The sequence below is a fragment of the Oryctolagus cuniculus genome, chromosome 17 (assembly GCF_964237555.1).
Source record: "Oryctolagus cuniculus chromosome 17, mOryCun1.1, whole genome shotgun sequence".
NCBI classification, from domain to species: Eukaryota; Metazoa; Chordata; class Mammalia; order Lagomorpha; family Leporidae; genus Oryctolagus; species Oryctolagus cuniculus.
Window position 1 is genome coordinate 24,437,474 of NC_091448.1, and position 22,718 is coordinate 24,460,191.

The 22,718-nt window shown below is 48.3% G+C and overlaps 1 protein-coding gene across 3 annotated transcripts in view; it reads right to left on the bottom strand.

Moving 5' to 3' along the window:
* SKAP1 (src kinase associated phosphoprotein 1) overlaps positions 1–22,718 on the bottom strand; it is a 302,961-nt gene that overhangs the window by 19,694 nt on the left and 260,549 nt on the right. For 2 of the 3 annotated variants that reach the window (XM_008271352.4, XM_051825599.2), the window contains exons 10-11: positions 14,219–14,269; positions 3,054–3,154 (exon numbers count right to left, since the gene is read on the bottom strand). In XM_008271352.4, the coding sequence (XP_008269574.1) occupies positions 3,054–3,154; positions 14,219–14,269 (152 nt within the window). The remainder of the gene's footprint in view (positions 1–3,053; positions 3,155–14,218; positions 14,270–22,718) is intronic. The other variant, XM_070060822.1, reaches the window with a different exon arrangement.

Sequence of the window (22,718 nt, forward strand, 5' to 3'; positions counted from 1 at the left end):
CATCCAGCTCTCTGCTGTGGCCTGGGAAAGCAGTAGAAGATGGCCCAAGTCCTTGGGTCCCTGCACCCATGTGGGAGACCCGGAAGAAGCTCCTGGCTCCTGGCTCCTGGCTTTGGATCGGTGCAGCTTTGGCCATTGTGGTCATTTGGGGAATGAGCCAGTGGATGGAAGACCTCTTTTTCTCTCTCTCTGGCCTTACCTTTTTCTGTAACTCTGTATTTCAAATAAATAAAATAGATCTTAAAAAAAGAAAGAAAGAAAAAAGAATTAATAGTTCCCTTTCTGGTACCATTCCTGCCCGAAGGCAAGACTAGAAGATTCTCCTGAGTTTGGCCCTAGGATTCTAGAATTTGAGTTTGGATCATGCTTGGGTGACTATTAAGAAACAGCAGGGAAAAGAAAAGAAGAAAGAAGAAGAAGTCCCGGTCTAGCTATCTTCCTCCTCCCCTGCCTCCTCCTCCCACTTCCCGACCACAGGAATATTCAGAGTATTTCTTTTATAAGACGTAGAGAGGGGAAACCCGATGCATCATTTACAAGGCCAACAAAAGAACCAGTAATGGGATTTTTTTTTTTTTTTTTTTACAAAGCTGAGTAAGTATTAAAGCAAAGAACGTGTTTTTGGGTGGAAATGCGTTAGCTGTTCTGGAGTGTCAGGCCTACTTGTATTTAGAGTGGGAATGGTGGAGGTAGAAGGAGCCTTCCACGGCATACAGTACCACTCCCTCACTGTCCGGGGCAGGAGACGAGTCCGGGTAAGCCGAGCTGCACAGGGCTGTACCTTGCACCCGTCAGGAAAACAGTCTCACTCAGACTCCTAAACGGCAGGCCTTCCCTGTCTGACGGGAGCTCTTCTGGGTGGAAAGAAAAGACAGATGGAACTTTCCAGACGCCATTTTCAGGACGAGGCGCCACTGAGGTCAGTTCTGTCCACCCAGGTGTGAGAGGAGGCAGGCTGCCGAGGGCAGCTGAGTCCAGCCGAGGAAGCCAGCTGAGACTAAAGCAGGATGAATTTAGGATCCATGTGGAGAGAACATTCCAGAGAGCTTGGAAGACTGCAACTCTGCAGAGACAGAAGGCTGGGAACAGTAATGGAATCTTTTTTCCTATCTGTCTGGATGGGCTCCTTTGTGCTTCTGAGAGGCCAGGGAATGGACTGGGTGACCTGTGAAGGCCCCTTTCTGTCCAGGTACGTTAAGGAAGATATAAAGGTAAACCCAATCATCAGTGCTCCCCAAACCAACAGCAACTGGACTGGAGCTTTATCAGGGAAAGTGTCGCACTTGCTCCTCTGCTATGCAGGGGGATTAGCTTTATGGACTGAAAATAGACTCAGAACCTTCCAGAAGAGTGAAGAAAGAAGCTGATAGGACTATGGCAGCAAACGTATTCTCACTGAATGAAACTCTGCTATGTAGACTTTTAGAAATGGAGGGAGGAGAGAAAATGGTGGGGTTGACTCCCCATGATCGTTGGCATCTCCTAAGAATACAACAGCCGTGATAACCACAGACAACTCTGTATTGCAGGACAGGTCACTGCACAGCCCCTTCTGACTGGAGGGAAGGGACCCCCAGTGAGAAGCCATTAACAAAGGCAAAAGACATGCAAAACAAACAAAATCATCAAGACGGAGAGAAAAGGCCAGCAGACAGTCTGGCTCTGTTCTTCCCCCTCCTGCTGCAGGCACCTCCAGACAATGTAAACAGTTAATTTGTTCACCTGCAGGCTCTGGGCAAACAGAGGCCTGGTCACACCTGAGTGGATAACTCGATTACCCCCGTAATGCCAGTGTGGTAATGTACACAAATTCTATTACACGGCAAACCTTGCTTTCGGGCATTTGAAATACCAATCAGGCCAATGTCCACTCCCTTCTTTGCTTCCAATTTATTCTTGGTGTATTGGAGCTATACCGAAATGGCACTAGGGCGGCGCAGAGTTAGGGATCTGAGAGAAATCATTAGAAGATTGTGATCTCACTCAGCAGGGCCCACAGGCCCCCTCTTCTCTTGCAAAGGGCTGGATCTGAAATCAGACCTGTTTAAAGGAGCCTGGGTTTTTGGAACACTGACAGGTACTTTGGGTCAGACCTGGTTTGCTTCCCAAGGAGTTTAGGGTATGTTTCTGAGCCAGACAAACCTTGCGCCAAGACTGTAACATTTGCAGAATAAAGATGAATGGTAAATGGTGGGTTAATAACGTAGTGGGTTTTCAATTTTCCTTTATGGAATCCTCACACTCAGCAATTAAAGAGCAAATTGTGCCTATTTAAAAAATGTGTTTGTAGATATTGACTGACTGCATAGGACTTTTAAATACATTCTTATTGTACGGGAACCTATTTTCTTAGCCTGCCCATAGAATGTGTGTGGTCTTTCCCTACAAAATGATGCCACTCGTCCCCTACCCCTCCCCTGGAGCCCATGAGTCCTGAATGTTCACATTCAGTGATGGACCGGCAATAATTCCTATTTTATTTTTTAAAGCCATTCCTTTACTATCAATGATACTATTTGTGGGATGGTTGGCTGGGCTAGGGGTTAGCTTATGACTGAGGAAGAGAATAAAGTTAGCTGGCTTGTGTGGGACTGGATTCACTCACTGTCTTGGCCTTATCAGCACTTGCTCAAACCAATTGAGCTAACTAGGTCTGACTCCTCCCCCCATGTGTAATTATGTTACAGTCTTGTTTATCTATAAATGAAATAAGAAGGCAGCTTACCTAGCCAGAATGTTTTCAATAGCATTATATGATAATAAATTATGTACATATTGATGCACTTTAAGTACCACAAGTCCCTGAAAAACATCAATTTTGATTGGTGTTGTTTTAGTATCTACTTTGTTGCATTTTTTAAATTTGAAAATTGGTTCCTGATTCTGAATTTTCACTTAAGAATTCCCCTAACAATTCCAAATAAATGGGACTTTATCATATGTGCACGACAACCATGTAACACACACGTGGAACAACTGTGGTTATACCGACCATATTACTAAAAATGAAAAAAATCTGCCTTCGATGCAAGCCCCATCCTCTGTGTCCTTACCTTGCTCAAAATGCGGATGAGGTCACCTCGTTGAAAGGACAGTTCATCTGGCTGGTCACCATGGCAATCCCATAGGCCTTGGTAATAACTGGCATAGTCCACTAATCAAAGAAAAGAAAAACCAGAGTCAAGAAGACTTGTTGGAGAGGGAATTAGGAGCTGCACTTAAATCACCTCTTGGTGATCCCACGTCACAGGGCCTGGTTTGATCCAGCTGGCTTCGGATCCAGTTTCCTACTAATGTGTACCCTGGAGGTCAGCAGATGATGGCTCAAGTAGTTCGGTCCCTGCCACCCACATGGGAGACCTGGATGGCCTTCTAAACTTCTTGCTGTGGCCTGGCCTGGCCCAGCCCTGGCTTTTGTGGGCATTTGGGGAGTGAGCCAGTGGATGGAAGATCTCTCTTTGTCTATGTCTGTCTCCCTGTTGCTCTGCCTTTCAAACACATGAAAATAAATACATAAAACCTATAAAGAAGAATCTGTCCTTCCCAAGCAGCATACATTTTTGCTGCACAAGCAGACCAGCATTCTGATGGCATCCCCAGGAAACCCCAGATTCAGGGAGTTCGAAATGAGATGTGAGTACAGCCTGCATGAGCAAAGGACTATGGGAGGCAGAGATCATTAACTAACATTAAATATTTACCGACCACCCCTAGTAGGGTGCTGTTCAACAATGTGCTAAATATATTTATTAATAAAAGAAAAATCAGGCAGGTAATTTTTCATTTGGTTTGTAAGCAAGCAGCACACAGAGGTTTTCAGCCTCACTTGACCCAGCGAGGCTCATCTAAACTACCCAGTGCCTCTCTTCTTTGGATATTGGAAAGATCAGGGCGAGTCTCCGAACGCTGCCCACCCATGGCAGAGGTCGGGTTGGCCAGCATGCTTCTGCATCACAGCTCACATTCTAGCCTCTTCAGTTCCACAGGAACGGCCTCCTGGGCACTCCCCACCCAGGTCCTATTTGAGGCAATCACCGCTAAACACGGAAATGAACAGTCCAGTCTTTAAGTGGAACCAAGCGGGGGCGTCCCATCCATTACAACCAAGTTCTGGGTGGGCTGGCCTTTTTCCAGCATCTCATTTCTAGACCCCGAACATGTCTGCCAAGATTTATCTGCAAGCCCCCAGGGGAGCAGAAACCAAAGTGATCTGCATTAAAAATGAAAGCAACTGAAGACGACAAACCAAGCTTTAGAAGCAGCCGGAGAGATTTACTGGGCTGCTCAGCAGGACGAGATGGCAATGATGCCACAGGACAGCCATCGATTCTCAACAATGAAGAATTCATATTGATCTTCTTCTACCGGGAAAGGTTAAACACTAGAGTACAAAGTGGGAGAGGATCTGGGGATTTGAATGGCAGGAGAGCCCACGCCCCCTGGACCAGGCCTGCTCTCTTCCTTAGGATGCAGTGGGAACTGTGAACAAAGCACCTCCCAAAGATGGGATTTGATTGATGGGATTCAGGAGCCCTGTGTTCTAATTAAAAGTCATGCTATTTGGGGGACTTTTACGTGGATTCTCCAGATTTCCACCTTTCCCTGCATTGGTGCTGACCCTTCCAAGGCCAGTGATAAGGAGGGGAACAGACGGAGGGTAAGTGGGCAGATGGGATATGGAGATCTGGCTACATTTGCTTGTTTTCTACTTATTCGTAACTTCTGAGCAATTCAAACACTAAAAAGGCACAAGGGAAGCGAAATCTCTACATGTTTCTGGAAAAGAACTAAGGATCTTAAAGTGCACAAAAAGAAAGGAGGGATGTAGTGATGTAGTTAAGAAGTGAAAATGTGGGCTGGCGCCGCGGCTCACTAGGCTAATCCTCCGCCTAGCGGCGCCAGCACACCGGGTTCTAGTCCCGGTTGGGGTGCCGGATTCTGTCCCGGTTGCCCCTCTTCCAGGCCAGCCCTCTGCTGTGGCCAGGGAGTGCAGTGGAGGATGGCCCAGGTGCTTGGGCCCTGCACCCCATGGGAGACCAGGAAAAGCACCTGGCTCCTGGCTCCTGCCATCGATCAGTGCGGTGCGCCGGCCGCAGCGCGAAGAAGAAGAAGTGAAAATGTGGAGCTGGCGTCATGGTGTGGTGGGTGAAGCCACTGCCTGCGATGCGAGCATCCCATATGGACACTGGTTCTTGTCCAGGCTGCTCCGCTTCTGATCCAGCTCCCTGCTAATGGCCTGGGGAAATTAGCAGAAGATGGCCCAAGTGTTTGGGTTCCTTGCACCCATGTGGGAAACCCAGAAGAAGCTCCTGGCTCCTGGCTTCGTCCTGTCCCAGCCCTGGCTGTTGTAGCCATCTGGGGAGTGAACCAGTGGCTGGAATACCTCTCTCTCTCTCTGTCTCTTACCCTCTCTCTGTAACTCTGGCTTTTCAAATAAATAAGTCTTTAAAAAGAAAAAATCCTGACTGCCTTAGGAAAAAGTGAAAATATCAGCTGTGTAGAAGCTCAGGCCTGTTTTCTTCAGAGAGAAAATTGTTTGTATATTCAGCAGACAACAGAGGGCAGCAAAGGAGATAATGACAGAGAAAACATTTTGCCACTGAGCTAAGAATATGTTTGGAAGAGAAATACTTTGGGGAAAAAATGTTAACTCTTGAAAAGACAAAGCATGTATTTTGGAGGATATCAGTGTGTGGAATAATAGAGAAATATGAGCCCCCACAGCATGAAGAGCAGTTTTCCCACAGACGTATTAGTGCATTTTCAGTTGTAATAGACTTGATTAATCACCCCAAGATTTTGACTGAGCTTAGGAATGTAATTGAGATTGATACTCTTCATAGACTTAGATATGGTAGAGAAAATAATAGAAGAATTAAAAATTTTTTATTTGAGAGGCAGAGAGAGAGAGAGAGAAAGGAGTGAGAAATCAAGCGCTCTCCTCTTTTGATTTACTCCCCAAATGCCTTGTGCAATGGCTAGGGCTGTGCTGGGGCTGAAGCAAGGGAGCCTGGAACTCAATTCAGGTCTCTCAGTGGGAGCCTGCACCCACTGATTTGAGCCTTCACGGTTGCCTCTTAGAGTCTGTGTTGGCAGGAAGCTGGAGTCAGGAATAGAGCTGGGAATTGGACCCAGGCCCTATAATGTGAGATGTGGGTGTTTTAACTGCTAGACTAAATACACACTCCTGAGAAAATAACATTTTTATACATAGACTTTTAAAACATAATGTGGGCTGGCGCCGCAGCTCAATAGGCTAATCCTCCACCTAGCGGCGCCGGCACCCTGGGTTCTAGTCCCAGTCAGGGCGCCGGATTCTGTCCTGGTTGCTCCTCTTCCTGTCCAGCTCTCTGCTATGGCCCGGGAGTGCAGTGGAGGATGGCCCAAGTGCTTGGGCCCTGCACCCCATGGGAGACCAGGATAAGTACCTGGCTCCTGCCATCGGATCAGCACGGTGCGCCGGCTGCAGCTTGCTAGCTGCAGTGGCCATTGTGGGGTGAACCAACGGAATAAGGAAGACCTCTCTCTCTCTCTCTCTCTCTCTCTGTCCACTCTGCCTGTCAAACAATAAAAAAATAAAATAAAAAACCATAATGTGAAGGGGGCCGGTGCTGCTGTAGTGTAGGGCTAAGCCTCTGCGGCACCAGTATCCCATACGGGTAACTGGTTTGAGTCCTGGCTACTCCACTTCCAATCCAGCTCCCAGCTAGTGACCTGAGAAAAGCAGCGAAGATGGCCAAAGTGCTTGGGCCCCTGTCACCCACGTGGAAGACCAGGATGAAGCTCTTGGCTTTGGATCAGCCCAGCTCTGGCCGCTGCAGCCATCCGGGGAGTGAACTAGTGTCTGGAAGATCTCTCTGTCTCTCCCTCTCTCTGTTTGTAACTCTCTTGAATAAAAACAAATAAATAAATCTTTAAAAGAAACACCATAATGTGAGGGGTTGGTGTTATGGCATAGTGGGTAAAGCTGCCACCTGCAATGCTGGCATTCCATATGGGCGCTGGTTTGAGTCCCGGCTGCTCCACTTCTGATCCAGCTCCCTGCTATTGGCCTGGGAAAAGCAGTGGAGATGGTCCAAGTGCTTGGGTCCCTATACCTGGTCTTCCTGGTGGGAGACCAGGAAGAAGCTCCTGGCTCCTGACATCAGTCTGGCACAGCCCTGGCCTTTGCAGCAGATGGAAAAATCTCTTTCTCTCTCTCTGTAACTCTGACTTTCAAATAAATACTTAAGTCTTAAAAAAAAAAAAACTATAACTCGAGGGGTGAATGTTTGGTGCAGTGGTAAGATGCTGTGTGGGACACCTGCATCCCATATCAAAATGCCTGGGTTTGAGCCCCAACTCCATTTCTGGCTCCAGCTTCCTGCTAATGCAAACCTTGGGAGTCAGCAGGTGACAGCTCAAGAAGTTGGGCCCCTGGCACCATGTGGGAGACTTGGGTTGAGTTCTGGGCTTCTGGTTTTGGCCTGGCTCAACCCTGGATGTTGTAGGCATTTGGGGGATGAACCAGTGGATGGAAGATGCAAAAGAAAAATCCCGGCATTTTGTCTTTGCGGTAGTCCAGCCTGAATTGGGGGATACATTTGGAAAAAAAAAAAAAAAAAAGAAGAAGAGTGATAAAGTAATCTTGGCCTTTTTGTGGCCTAGCAGATGCTTCTCCCTACAGTGTGTCTGGATGTGGGACAGCTCCTAAGATTGTGAGAATCTTTTGGATATATGAAGGAACTTCAAAAAGTTTGTAGAAAATGGATTTAAAACATAAGTTTAAGGGCTGGCATTGTGGTGTCATATGTAAAGCTTTGGCTTGCAGTGCTAGGATCCCATATGGGTGCCAGTTTGAGACCCGGCTGCTCTACTTCCAATCCAGCTCTCTGCTACTGAGCCTGGGAAAGCAGTGGAAGATGGCCCAACTGTTTGGGCCCCTCCCACCCATGAGGGAGACCTGGAAGAAGCTCCTGGCTCCTGGCTTCAGCCTGGCCCAGCTCTGGCCATTGCAGCCATCTGGGGAGTGAACCAGCAGATGGAAGATCTCTCTCTGTCTCTGTCTCTCTCTGTTTTTTCTGCTCTCTGTGTAAATCTGACTTTCAAATAAATAAATAATTTTTAAAAGATAAGTTTATTTTGATACAAAAATTGAAATTCATAGTTTTTTCAAAAATACACGTTTTCCACAAACTTCTGCAGAGTCCTCGTACAGGAAAAATGTGATTTGGTACTGGGTATGTATAGCATCTGGGGAGACCACCTGGAAACAGTCCTATTCCGAAAGCCTAATAGATCCCAGGAAGGCGGGAAGCAAGTAGGAATATAGAAGCCTTCCAGGAAAGAACGGATAGGAAAGGCCTTTGATATAAAAGGCTGAAGACGACGAGAGTCCAGGAACTCCGGGCTGGTTTAAGCCCTGGAAGAGGGACCACCAGATTCAGAGCCATGGTGACACAGTGGAGAAAGGCTGGGCCTGCTCTCTGGGATGAGGGGTCCTGGAAATAAGGCAATGAGTGAGAGCCGTCCTGTAGCTGGACAAGACTGGACTGCACACTGCAGACTCCCTGCTTAACCATGTACGATCGGCATTTATGTGGGTGTGTGCATGCACCATTGCTAATTCTTTCTGTAGCATTCAACAAACATATGCACAGTACCGACAGAATACCAGGGACTGTGCCAGATACTGGGACTCTGCTGCAGCCACACACATCCCTGTTCTCAAGACTATCATCTGGTGGGGGAGGTGTTGCAGAATGAACAGTGGCACACGTGTTTCTTTGTTTATGACTGTGATTATGTGTGTGAAGGGGAAGCTGAGGTTGCTGTGTGAGACAGGGAGTTTAACAGTCAGAGGGGTCTGCTGGTAGGACAGAAACCCGACCAAATGGGTGCTATTCGAAGACTTTGGTTGAAGAGAGGCAGAGATCAGGCCTAGAAGAGCTTCATTGATGAAGCCTGGCCGGGGGGAACATGCAGGCCCCAAAGTCTACAGGGCTAGCACCTCCCTAAACGTGCCCAAGGCACCATCCAAACAGGCGCGTGCACGTCTGATCTGGAGAGCGGTGAGAGTAACCCTGGACGGGACAGTGAGGCTAGATTTAAGTTCCTTTAGCTTCACACTCCTCTGGCAACAGGCTGAGATCAGGAATGGCGCAGAATCCTGACCAGTTAATTAATTCAAAACATCCCCATTCTCATTTTGAGGACATTATTCCATCTAATTATTTTTTTTTCCAGTCTGTCCATTTGGAATGAAAAACAAAAGAATAAAGCTTAATGCCAGCATTTCTCAATGTCTCTCCAAAAAAACGTAACTCTGCACTAAATAAAGCCTGGTAATTCAAAAGCAAAGCTCTAATATATTCAGCATAAAACAGACAGAGGACCTAGAGCAATAATGACACCACTAATAACTAAAACAGTTATAACAATTAACAACAATTACAATGATGGAGAAGCTAATGGGTATGATCACTGCATTTAAATTGCTAGCCGAGCTGAAGAGCACTTTTTTTTTTAGAGGAAAATAAGGGGGGGGGGCAGCAGCTTATTCTCTTTATCCCATGTAAGGGAAGCTAAGCTCCAACCAAACAAAACATCACAGGAAGGGTAGTAACAGACCAGATTTAAAACACAGTATTGGTTTTTCTCTTTCCAGGTATTTACTGTAAAGCATTTGTCATTGCAGGCCGGGTTTTTAGAATGAGTGATGGTTATTTTTCCTGTGACTGAGGCCAAGTTGGTGCTATTGCTGACAGCCAAAGGCTGAGAATCAGCCTCCAGGATGTGGAAAGTTCTCAGGTGAGAGGCTGGGGCACCTTTCTGCTTCTCGGGACGACAGAACCTGGCTGTGTTTGTCTGGGGAACAATGTGTAGCTCCAGGATCCAAGCTGTGACCAGGGAAGAGACTAAAGGCAAGTCAGCATGCTGTTGACATTTCTTTACTCTCTCCCTCCCTCCCTCCCTTCCTTCCTTCCTGATTTATTTATTTGAAAGATAGGGTTACAGAGAGAGGTAGAGACAGAGAGTGAGCGAGGTCTTCCACCCCTATATGGCCACAACAGCCAGAGCTGAGCTAATCAGAAACCAGGAGCCAGGAGCTTCTTCTGGGTCTCACACAGGGGTGCAGGGGCCCAAGCACTTGAGCCATCTTCTACTGCTTTCCCAGGCACATTAGCAGGATTGGAAGTGGTGCAGCCGGGACTAGAACTGGTGTCCACATGGGATGCCAGCACTGCAGGCCGGGGCTTTAACCAATGCGCCGACCCCTGTTTACATTTTCTTGATGAGTGAAGACTGTCAAAGAGGCCTGAAGTTGGGTACAACCACTTGACTGATGGAGAAGAGGAGTGAAAGGAGGCTCTTGACCATTCATTTACATATATGTATGTAAAAGGCCAGAGGTGACCCAGTGGAGGTGAACTGAAACAGGCCAGGACGGGCTGCCGTGTTCCAGTCCATTCAAGTGGATGCCATCTCCTATTTCAGAAAGAAGGCCTGAAAAAAAAACAAACAAAAAAACAAACAAACAAAAAAACCAAACAACCCATCGCATCCGCTTTGACTGGCAGGAGAGCAAGAAGAGTGACCCACAACCCTGTTCGCTTGCTCCTGCAGCTCCCTGACATGGAGCTCTGGGGTCACGACAGGTCTTCACGTTGTAGGAACAACTTGGATGTGGGGGCCACTCGCTGATTCCGATTTTCCTCTCCTTTGCTCCTTTGGTTGGACCACAGCTTTGCCTAGCTGCTGGTGAGCTCGTGCTGAAACACGGATCTCCACAGGTTAGGAGCTGCCACCCCTCTGCGGCTTCCTTCCGTTCCCCGCGTGTGATAGCTCGCTCCTGGTGGACACGGAGCGGCGGGAGAGCCGCAGAGATGGGATGCGCAGATGCAAGCACCCTTCTGCCCTCCTGGAGTTATTGAATGCGGCTAAGACCATAATAGTGTGGTCTGTCTCCTCTTTGACTTAGTTTGCCCACAATTTCAGAGCACATGGTGTCCAAAAACCTATTGTTTAAGGTCCTCCTTGCTCAGGGGTTTGATGTGTGTGAGGACAATTCATGCCCCCAAGCTGCTTTTTTTTGGCCACTGCACATCCAAGCAAATGGCCAGGACTTTTTGATACAAACAGCACAGAACACGCCTTATTTCTGGTAAGTAACCAAGTAGAATACTACCTTTCCATGGAAAGGGAGTGAGGAGCTGTGTCAGACTGCTAGGCTGAGGGGTGGGCACTTTGCGAAAGTCTGAGGTGTTGAAGAGTCACTCATTAAAACAACCCTGTTACTAACAGTCACGCTGCACACCCAGCTCCTTATGGATTGAACAATCAATACTACAAGGCTGTGATAGATTTTCTAGGTAACAGAATAAAATAGAAGAAATTACATCGCACAGGGTCATTAACACTCAATAAGGCAAACAAAATTCCTTCTTCCTCCCCACCCCCTCCTGCTAAGATCTGTCTGGCCCTTAGAATGTTAGCAATCCCATCAGGGAAAAGCACGCGATTCAAGGAACAGGATCCCTGGGTGGTGGAGGAAGCACTTGGAGCTTTGTTTTTAAGGCTTATTTATTTATTTAGCGGCATGGTGATAGAGACAGGGACAAAGAGAGAGAGAGGGAGGGAGGGAGGGAGGGGAGAAGGGAGGGAGAGAGGGAGGGAGGGGAGAAGGGAGGGAGAGAGGGAGGGAGGGAGAGATCTTCTATCTGCTGGTTCACTCCCCAGATGCCCACAACAGCAGGAGGTAGGTCAGCCAGGAACTTCACTTCCCCTGTGTCTTCCCTGTAGGTGGCGGGAGCCTAAGTCCTTAGGCCATCACCTGCTGTACAAAGCAGCCGGGACTCGAGCTGCCACTCTGATATAGGATGTGGTCTTCCCAAGAAGTGGCTTTACTTGCGTGCCACAGTGCCTCCCCTGGTATTTGGATTTTAAAGGTAACCCTGACAGCCATAGCGCATATATATATATATATATATATATATATAAAAATATTTTTTTTGGAGGAGGTCAACTAGCTTCATTTTTCCCCCTTCATTGGCACATTAACATCTGAGAGAAACGAAGGGAAGCCAGCTTGTGCAGCCGGTCTACGAGATGAGGCTTCACCCTTAGAGCTCTCTTCCTTCTGAATGTCTTCACTGGGGCTGCCTGCCCTTCCCCCCAGCCCTCCATATTTTATTGTTATAAAACTAAGTGGTGACGTTTGGATGTTGCATATTTGTCGTTGTTTCTCTAGCTCCTTTGCAGAAAAGGCGCTATTTAAATTCAATAAATAAATAAGTGAACACAAATAAGAAAAATTCCTGCCTCAGATTCTGCAGAGAGAGCAAAATGTCCTTCTGTTTTTAATCATGAAGTCACCAATCATTATAACTGGTGGGAAGTGTGGGCCAGAGAAACTTATTTACAGCTTGCTGTACTTGAACACCACCTCTTGTGGTGAGGCGGGAAGCATGGGGAACAGAAGTGGTGTTTTTTTTTTTTTTTTTTAACTTGCTTGAATTATAGCTGTTGGAATAGTTAGGAAATACAACTCCTCTCACCTCCCAGACAGAACCTTAGCGAGAGCGAGGCAGGAGGAGGAAATGAGGAGTGGGAGGAGCTGAAGTGGATTCTGTCTTTACTAGAAGAATGGAGCTTAAGACAGAGGTGGGCTGGTGCCGAGGCTCAATAGGCTAATCCTCCGCCTTGTGGCGCTGGCACACCAGGTTCCAGTCCTGGTCGGGGCACTGGATTCTGTCCTGGTTGCCCCTCTTCCAGGCCAGCTCTCTGCTGTGGCCCGGGAGTGCAGTGGAAGATGGCCCAAGTGCTTGGGCCCTGCACCCCATGGGAGACCAGGAGAAGCACCTGGCTCCTGCCTTCGGATCAGCGCGGTGCGCCGGCTGCGGCTACCATTTTGGGGATAGACCTCTCTCTCTCTCTCTCTCTCTCTCTCACTGTCCACTCTGCCTGTCAAAAAAAAAAAAAAAAGACAGAGGTGGCCATAGGAAGCTTACGGTCTCCCCACCCACGCACCCAAGCTGTGTTTTCTGCACTGGTCGTGGACGTTGGTTGAGAAAAGACATCTTTTCTGTTGGAATTCTTCACACACACAGAAAACAGGGGACAGCAGCTCCCAGAAAGGACTTAATGGCCTGGTGGCTTCTGACGAGGCCTTGGCCGCCACGTTAATGTCTTCCCTTCTCCCTTGCTCTTCCGCTGTCTTTTCTCTGCCCTGGGAGAAGCTGGACCCTTAGGAAGGTGGGTCCTCCAGGAGCCCTTTTGAGCATTCACTCCCTACAGAGAAGGGACCGAGGAAAGGGGGCCTTCTGAGCAGATGAGGGAAGAGAAGAAAGGCCCAAGGAAAGGAGTTGAGGGGGGGATGGGAAGAGCTGGGGCCAGAGGGAGCAGGGAGGCAAGGAGGGAGCAACTCCTAGGCTGCAGAGTTCACAGCCTCAGGACAATCAGCCCTGATCCGGCCCTGCTGACGGGACAGATGTCCTGGGGTGGCCATGGCAAGGCAGAGCCTTCCTTCACTGACAACGACACACCGAGGCCCTCAGTCCACTTAGGGAGGCTTCGGAGGGGCGTCTGACCTCGCCAAGGATGGGCTCGCTAACAGCCTGGAGCATGCTTAACAGTCTGGGATGAGTAAGATGCAATTTGGTATTCAACAGACCTGTTACATATTCATCTCCAAATGTGCCCGGAATCCAAGCAGGCCATCAGAAGTCAGCCTCCCCAGGCGCTTCCATCCCTCACCCCAGGTTCACTTTTCAGATCTGACACATTTCCATTCCCTTCCCAACTCCCAATCTCCCGGCCCCTTGGAGAGGAGACATCGCCATCATTTCCATCCTCAATCCTCTGATCTCTTAGAGAGGAGGCAATTCTATTTCCACTGCACTGATTGAAGAAATACTGATAGGGAAAAATAAATATCTGGTTTGGCTCCCTACCCTCTCTGGGATGAAGCTCAGTGGCTCTCGGGACATTAACGAAGTGAATGGGTGGCTGCATTCTGAAGTCAAGGTATTTCCCTCTCTGGTTACCTTATTTGGGGATTTGGGGACCATACACCAGGACTCTAATTAGTCAATCAAGAACTGGCTTTAGGCTTGCCGAGAGACAGAGAAGGAGAGAGAGAGAGGGAGAGAGAGAGAGAGAGAGAGAGAGAGAGATGCTTTCTCTAGTTAGAAGCCTGGATGCCCTGCCCGGTGCCTGTGTATTGACAGAGCTCTCGTACCTCCTTTTCGCCAGGTGCCACTCTCGTCATCTTCTGGGCCATGCTCTTCATCTAAGGGCATAAAGAGGCAGTGTTAGCAATCACTGGTCCACAGCCTCACGTTGTGTATATAGCGGACCTGCAGGGGTCTTCTTTCTCTGAGCTCATCATACTCTGTTTTTAAGGAGAGTTTAATTACCATGTCCTCTTTATTTATTTATTTTTTTAAGATTTGTTTATTTGAAAGTCAGAGTTACAGAGGGAGAGAACTTCCATCCGCTGGCTCACTCTGTAGATGGCGGCAATGGCTCAGGCTGGCTGCAGCCAGGAGCTTCATCCGGGTATCCCATGTGGGTGGCAGGGAAGCAAACACGTGGGCTCTCCTCTATTGCCTTCCCCAGGCCATTGGCAGGGAGCTGGATGGGAAGTGGAGTAGCCGGAGCACGAACCGGTGCCCATATAGGATACTGGTGTCACAGGCGGTGGCTTTACCTGCTACACCATAGCACTGGCCCCATCATGTTCTTTTTAAAAAAGTTATCTCTCACCTTCAAATGGCCCTCGTCTGCTGCCCCTACCTGCACTCACCAACATTTTGAAGTGTTTCCCATGGGCAAGGCGCTGCGCCAGAACCTGGGGACGCATGGGGGACAGGGCTGTTGGGTCCCTGTCCTCGTGGAGCTTCCTGTTCGCTGGAGGTACCTGTCACTGGACGCCTGATCCTATCCCTTGGACCCCATTTCTCCTTCCTTCCAGAATTCTCTTTACGGCTTGTTATCTCTAAGCACACATTCTCTCTGGCTTTAGGCACTCCAGGGTTAGGCTGCTGGGGTGTCTCTGTATGCATCGAAGTGCGTGTTCAAAGCCTGTGTGATCAATTAGTCCTTAATGTATCCGTCTTTGGTCAGCTGTATTGGAGGCTGGTCATGTACAGAATTTTATGTTCTTAGTACTTGGGGCGTGTCGTTATCTTTTTACTGTTTTTTTTTTTTTTTCTAGCCTGCCTTGTTCATTAGAGTATAAGCTCCCGAGGGCAGTTGGAATGGCCTTTTAATTAATTGCTGTACCTTCACAATGGGTTCTAAGTCAATGCTAGTGTCTAACTCCAGTCAAGTGTTTATATGGTCAAAGTCACAACATGATTGGCCCACGTTTCTTACTCTCATTAACTTACTTCATCTCAGGCTTGATACTCCCTGACAAAATGGGAATTGGGCGTTTATAAAGAGAGCATGTGGACCGAAATCATAGTTAGCTATTTTATACACTGGGCAACACAAGCAAAAATACACTTGCTGCTCTTGTCATCCCCACTTCCTTCATCTCGTACATGCATGTACACACACACACACACACACATGCATATGTTCCGTGTGCGGGGTTGAACAAGCCATGTTTTGAGGGTTGAGTACTCAGTTTCTCCTGGCTGTACTTTCTGGTCTCAGGGCACTTTCTGGTTTTACTTCTCCCTAGCTATGCCACTAAATGGAACCTTGTAAGGTATGGAGACCCAGTATGTCAGAGTATGGGAAGCAAAGGTCAAGCTCATAAGTTAGGAGAAACAGCACAAAAGTATATTAAGACACCACCAAACATCAAAGAAGTAATTGGTTTCACATAAAAATAATACTGTTCTTTGCAAAAATAAGAATTAAGGCAGTGGTATTCTGGGGAATCTGTCTTCAGCTAAACTGTGTGTGTGTGTGTGCATATGTATGAGTTACATATATTGATGCTGCAAGACGCTCTTTAACTCAACAATTCTTTTCTCGGTGTATGATCAGGTAGCCGAGAACTTCCTACTTGAACATCTGTAGGGAACCCCCCCCCCAACCCCACCATAAGGAATAAAGACGTGTGATAACAGAGGAGTGAGATCACATATAGGAGCTAGAACATGCCAGATCACGCTGAAACAAATCCCATGAAGCATCACTCTTGGTACATCATCTTCTCGTCCCTTGTGTCCTCCTCCCCTCCTTCCTCCATTGTGAAGCTTTTCCTTGTCGACGTGGGCTGATCTTACAAGACTGAAAACCTTAAAGCAAGAGTTGGCGCCTCCTCGGTTTTGGAGCCACCCAACAATTTGGACAGAGAGCAGCGCTTTTGCTGATATCAAACTCCTCAATCACAAAGCCCAATAATTTGCTGTGTGCAGGCACTTGTGCAGAGAGGGTTATTCTACCTCTGCTGTCTGCGCGCAGCTGTCTCTTCCTCCCAATTCTAATCAATGTAAATTGGGTCAGATCTCCACTGTGAATTACAAATTGGATCCGAAGTTGGAGGGTCACCGTGCCTGCTACTCCACCTCCTTTCCACCACCATTAGATGGGAAGCTACACCAAAGATCTTTTCTAAATAAATCAGACTTTATTGTAAAACTCGGCCACTGACGAGACATAACCTCATTAGCATTGATTTTAAAATAAATTATTGAAAGTGGCTTGCCTGCTCTTTGCATTTGTAAAAAAGCAGAATGTAAATGTATTTGCAATGATAAAAATGAAAGCTAAAACTTGATTCCTTTCAGGCAACTGCACTTAATCTAGTCATGCTACAAAAATGGAAGAAAGAGAAATCTGTTCTATGCAGTTCAATTCCAGACCAGATTCTCTGATTTCCACTGCGCCTTTGGAGTCACCTAGACAGAAAGAAAGACGCTGGCCACAGAGCTTATAGATCATTCACCGCCACTCCCGAGCTCCATCGTGATGGATGGCGATGGGGGAGCTCCGCTCCCCACATCTGTTCTACCTAGCGTTGTCCTTCCTGGGTGGCTGAGAGTGGAATCAAGAAGGCTGGCTATTGATGGGCCGGGTGCTGTGCCTCAGGGGCCTTGGGGAGACGGCGTGTGGGGCACTGTCACCCGGTGAAGGAAAACGCCCCCCGCAGGTGGCTGGGTGCCGCACACCTTCCCGGCTGCAGAGGGCGCGGTGCACACAGAGGGGCGTCCAGTTCATCTCAGGTCCTTCCGTGAAACCAAACCGGTGCCTTTCAAACTCCAAAGTCAAGACAACGGATGACATGGCAACAGAAAAAAGTCTTTCATGCTCAAAAAAGGGGGTGGATTAGGTGGCTAAATTTATCATTTTTATGAATCTGTAGCAGGAAGCTTTCATTTTAAGAGAGTATTTTGAAAAACATTTTTTAGGTTAAAGAGCTTGTTGAACTTCTTCATAAGAATGTTATTAGGCATTTTGGCATTACATCAACAGAAATACATCTTCATTTAAGACAGAATTAAAATTTATGTGCTAGCTCAACTTTAAGCAGTAATATATTGTAATGGTCCTTGCTCCTAACAGGGCATATGGGACCCCCATCCTTACATAGGCTTTAAACAAATTAACCTCCAAAGATTACTGCCCACTTATTACATTAAATGCTCTAGTTGATTCCCAAATATCTCATCTCAAGTGGGAAAGCCAGTGCAGAAGAGCTGTGAGCTGTGGGAACATGCAAGGGGGCCTCGAGGTACCGCCAGCGCAGCAGCACCCAGAGAGCCGGCTGCAATCAACATTTTTGGCACAGCATCAGGGACACTAATGCGAGGCTGAGAGAAACAGGACACTGACTTCTCCTCAGAGGGACAGCGAGGAGCCAGCTTCTCCTGGCTCCTGGCTCCAGCCTGAAGTGCTGCCCTGACACCCCTCCACCCTCAGCCAGACCAATACCAGGAAGGATAACTTTCAGAAACATGATCAGATGCGGAAGAGAGGAAATCGCTTCCCCCCAGCACAGCAAAGGGCCACGAGCTTAAACGACGCCGACTCTATCGATGTGCAACCAGATGTCAAGGTGTGCTGGTGACAGAGCCGACAGAAACAGACCCAAAGTGCACAGGGAACGTGTACAGAAGTAGGAACCAACTGTCCTGTGGCATGGGGATAAACCTGTGGATTCTACAGCACCTCCTCGGACAACATGCAAACCACAAGCAAGATGCGAGGACACATTTATTCTCTGCCCTGCATTAGGCCGTCTCAGCTGTTACCTTAAAATGTTTGCCACCAATCTTTGTGACATGGCCTTGCAAGGTACTAAACCAATTTGTGTTAACTGCAACACTTGGAACACACTGGATTTAATTTCAGAAATAGTAACCAAGCACTTACGAAAGGGGGAGAAAGACCTGTCTCTAAATCACTGTGGTTTGGGGCTAAAGCAAAGCTCAACTCTAATTGAGAATCTGAGTGTCACTGACGAGATACATTTAGCAAAATCTGTAGTATATTGTAAGGTTGAGGTTGGGGGGGTAGTGTTTTTTTTCTTATGTTTATTCATTTTCATCTATTTGAAAGAGCATCAGAAATGGAGGGAGGGAGGAGGGAGAGGGAGAGAAAATCTTCAATCAGCTGGCTCACTCCCCAAATGTCATTCCTGACAACAGCCAGGGATGACCCAGGCCAAATCCAGGTGCCAGGAACTCCATCTGGGTCTTCCATGAGGGTGCCAGGAACCTATGTACTTGGGCTATCATCTGCTGCTTTCCTAGGTACATTAGCAGGAAGCTGGATCAGAAGTGTGGAGTAGCCAGGACTTGAACCAGGAACTCCAATATGGGATACGGGTGTCCCAAGGAGAGGCTTAGCCTGCGCGATTCCAGTGTTGGTGCTGGCCATGCAGCGCCATGCGGCTGGGACTCAGTGAGCACAGGGCTGCCAGGGAAGAGGCCAGGAGGCTTGGAGGCGGCTGGATGATGGCCCTGACGCATCCCCGGTGTTCTTTCTCAAGTGAACTTTGCATTTTTGGTCTCTTCTTTTCTGTTACTATTACCATTTCCCTTTGCTGTAGAGGGAAAAAGCAATTCCGCAGAATGCTTGTTTGCATTTGACTCAGATTTTTTTTTTTTTTGGACAGGCAGAGTGGACAGTGAGAAAGAGACAGAGAGAAATGTCTTCCTTTTGCCGTTGGTTCACCCTCCAATGGCCGGCACACCACGCTGATCCGATGGCAGGAGCCAGGTACTTATCCTGGTCTCCCATGGGGTACAGGGCCCAAGGACTTGGGCCATCCTCCACTGCACTCCCTGGCCACAGCAGAGAGCTGGCCTGGAAGAGGGGCAACCAGGACAGAATCCAGCACCCTGACCGGGACGAGAACCCGGTGTGCCGGCGCTGCAAGGCGGAGGATTAGCCTAGTGAGCTGCAGTGCCGGCCCTTGACTCAGATTTTACAAAGCCAGTTACACGCTTTATTGTACAGCAGTCTGGTTTCTGGGTCTGGGACAGCCTGGCGTGGTGACAGGAGCTGTTACAAGGCCCCAGTTACGGTTCTCCAATGGTCTTAAGCTCCTTACTGATTCCAGCCTTGAGATCCCAAGACCAAGAGAACCCTGAGACAAGCTGTCCTTTTATGAAACCTTGAATCATGGAACTGGGCCTGTGCTGGCCTGAAGAATAACTTCAGGGAGGTGAGAGGGGCCCGGAGAAGCCTCGCATTCGCTGCACATCGCTTCAGCATTGTTCGTGGTGCTTTCCTGCAGTTTCACCTCTTGCAGATGAGATCCTAAACGTCAAGGGCCCCCATACACGGGACACGGATGTTCAGAAACCCCACTGGATACCAACTTTGAGACCATGCGATCCGCGACTAGCGTTTCTGTGGTCTGGCTGGAAACCTTGAGTGCTCTGGTTTTCCCTCCTGGGCAGAAAGCACTAGCCACAGAGCAAATGCTAATTATCCCGTGATTAATGCGATATAGTGTGTTTAATTTGATGGCCCATACATTATTTTCATTAGGAAAAAAAATTTTATTGACGTGGTGTATGTTCTGTACACTTTTCTCTGTACTGTGAAGCCCATCTAAATTAAACTCCGGAAGGGATATCTACTGACTTCACTTTCCCCGTGGAGTGAGGGCTTATGGAGGCCCCAACTCAAAGAGGAAGATGGGAAGAACTGTCAATGCCAAATGTCCTCTACAAAGCACATTTACCTGTTACAATGAGACAATGCTAGAGGCCCAAGCACTGCACTGTTGATGAGGATGCAATGTCAGCCCAAGCCAGCGTTGCTATCGGCTGTCCCTCCACACAGCACCTGGCCTCACAGTAAAAACGAGCCTGAGCAGAAGGTGCGCCCTGCGTTCCATCTGCTCGGGATTCTCAATTTCACCTGCTTCATACACATAGCTGGAAGTGTCCAGCTGGATTGTCTCAGGTCTGGTTGGTGAGGGCGGGGACCCAGCCACCCCCCAGCTCTTCATGGAGGTAGTGCTTCCCATGTAACCCAGCGAACTAATAACAGCCCTTATCTCCCAAGTGCTCGCCATGTGCCCGGGCTCTGAGTTAAGTGCCTTCTATGCATCCGGTCTGGACTCTCCACTGCATCTATCTACCATTGCTATTATTCTTTTCCCCATTTACAGGCAGGATAATCAGAGAGGGCAAGTAACTGGCTTAGGGCCTCACAGCTGGCCGAACAGATTCATCTGACTTAGAGCCAGTACTTGCACCTGCATGCTGTGTCTCAAACACAGCTCAAGTACTTGCTGCTCAAGTACGGGGTCGTGGGGACTGGTGGCAGAGGGGAAGCAAGGTTTGGCGCCCTCAAATTCCTTCTCAGTTCCTCCAGGAGTGGTGGTGTGGCATACGCAAAACTCAGAAAGCAATCTCAGAAGCGGCAAGCTGAATAGAGCGGACAGGAGGCTGGGTGGTGGAAGCTTGAGGCTGAAATTTCCATATCATAATTAAATGCCAACATGTCCCGCCTCCAGCATTGTGATGGATGGAGGTTCTTGGGAGAGAACCTGTTGGCTGAACCCAGCGTTGTCCTTTGAAAACCTATGGGCAAGTTACCTAACAAGCAGAAAGAGATCCTGGCTCTTCTGCTGGGTGGCTTTTCTTAGTCCCAAGAGATAGTTGCTATGGACACAGTGTAGGTGGCTTCTTTGAGAAGGCAGATCAGTCTCCATGCCCTTGGGTTCACCCTAGCATATAAGCTGTTGGGAAGCTTGGAGGAACGCCCTAATATTCTGGGTTGTGCTACCATGGCCAAGGATAGGGAGTTTAGGAGGTGAGAGAAAGAGGGTCTCTAAGAAGCCAGTCAGCATTCATCACCCCACCTAGCACACGGCAATGGTCCCAAACTCATCTTTTCTGTGGCCTCTTGCCCTCTCCTTCCGCTGTGCTGTGTCTCTGAGCATCAGCCCTCTCCTCCGTGACTCCTCTGAGAACCAAACATGGTCCATGAAAGGCCCCTTCTTGGCGCCCCAGAGGGCTGAGTGGCCGGTCCTCCACAGCTGTAACCCGACGTGGAATGTCACCTGGATATTTCCCCAGGCCTGGGCAGGAGTGAGCAGAACGCAAGCTGGCTAGGAAGACGCTGGCCAGGTTGGGGCGTGCATCTCCTTTTAGGGAGTGTTGTGAATTGGATCCATTTCTGCACCCTGCTGTTGCAATGGAGCAGACTGTGAAAGGGAAGATTCTCAGAGGAGCTGTGTTTTAATGTAGCAATTTGATTCAATTTTCCACTCTATAAAATTACCCATCACTGCTCGTTGCTTTCTAACAGACACCTTCACTCTTAATTTAACAATCCTATCGAATTCTGCCAGGGAAATTGGAAAAATTTATCACCTGTGAAATTTTATTTTCCTTTGGTTGTATCTGTTTTTGTAAAACTTCATTAACGACGATGACTTGCTGAGGAAATTATCATTTTTTTTTTTTAACTTCAGACACAAGAAATGGTTCGACCTCAACCAAGATATCATTTGCATAATAAAACACAACAAAAAGGCTGGGGAAGTCGGGACTGGCAGAAGCAGGAAGCGCTAGAAGAAGATGCACCCGCCCCTGGTCGTCCCGGTGGGTGAAGTCCCCAGCAGGGAAGGGATGTGTGTGGCCACAGCCCTGCTCCTTGGCTCAGGAACCAATGACGTGGCTTTCCCCCAGGAAGGGGCAATGCAGAACCCAGCACTGAGAGAGCCTCAGTGCAAGTTACTTGCTGAGGATGCTTTTAGCAAGCAGCCGTCTTCAGGGGCCCGAGTACTGGGTTCACCTTAGTTTCTGGGAGCATCTGGGACTGAGGCTTAAATTGCCATAAATTTAGGCTTAATTTGCATTTTGTCGCAGAGCACAGAAGTCCTGGCAAATTTCCACGGGAGCGATCTTTCTGCACGGACCACAAAGTCCAGCGCTCCTGTGGTCTAACTCCCTCACCATGAAAAGGTGCAAGCATCAGTTTTCCCAGTCTGACACCCACTGCGCTCTGCACCCATCACAGCTGCTGGTATCCCACTGGCGGGGGTGACGAGGAGCCTGGATGACTGTGCGTTTTTTTGAGGTGACGGCGATCATGCCTTTGGAAACAAGGAAATGCAGAGAGCAGACCACTGTGGCGGGCAGAGGAAGGATGCTAGGCTCATTTTTAAGAGATGTGGCTTTTTGGGGCCGGTGCCATGGCGTAGCAGGTAAAGCTACCGCCTGCAGTGCTGGCATCCCATATGGGTGCTGGTTCGAGTCCCGGCTGCTCCAATTCTGATCCAGCTCTCTGCTCTGGCCTGGGAAAGCAGTAGA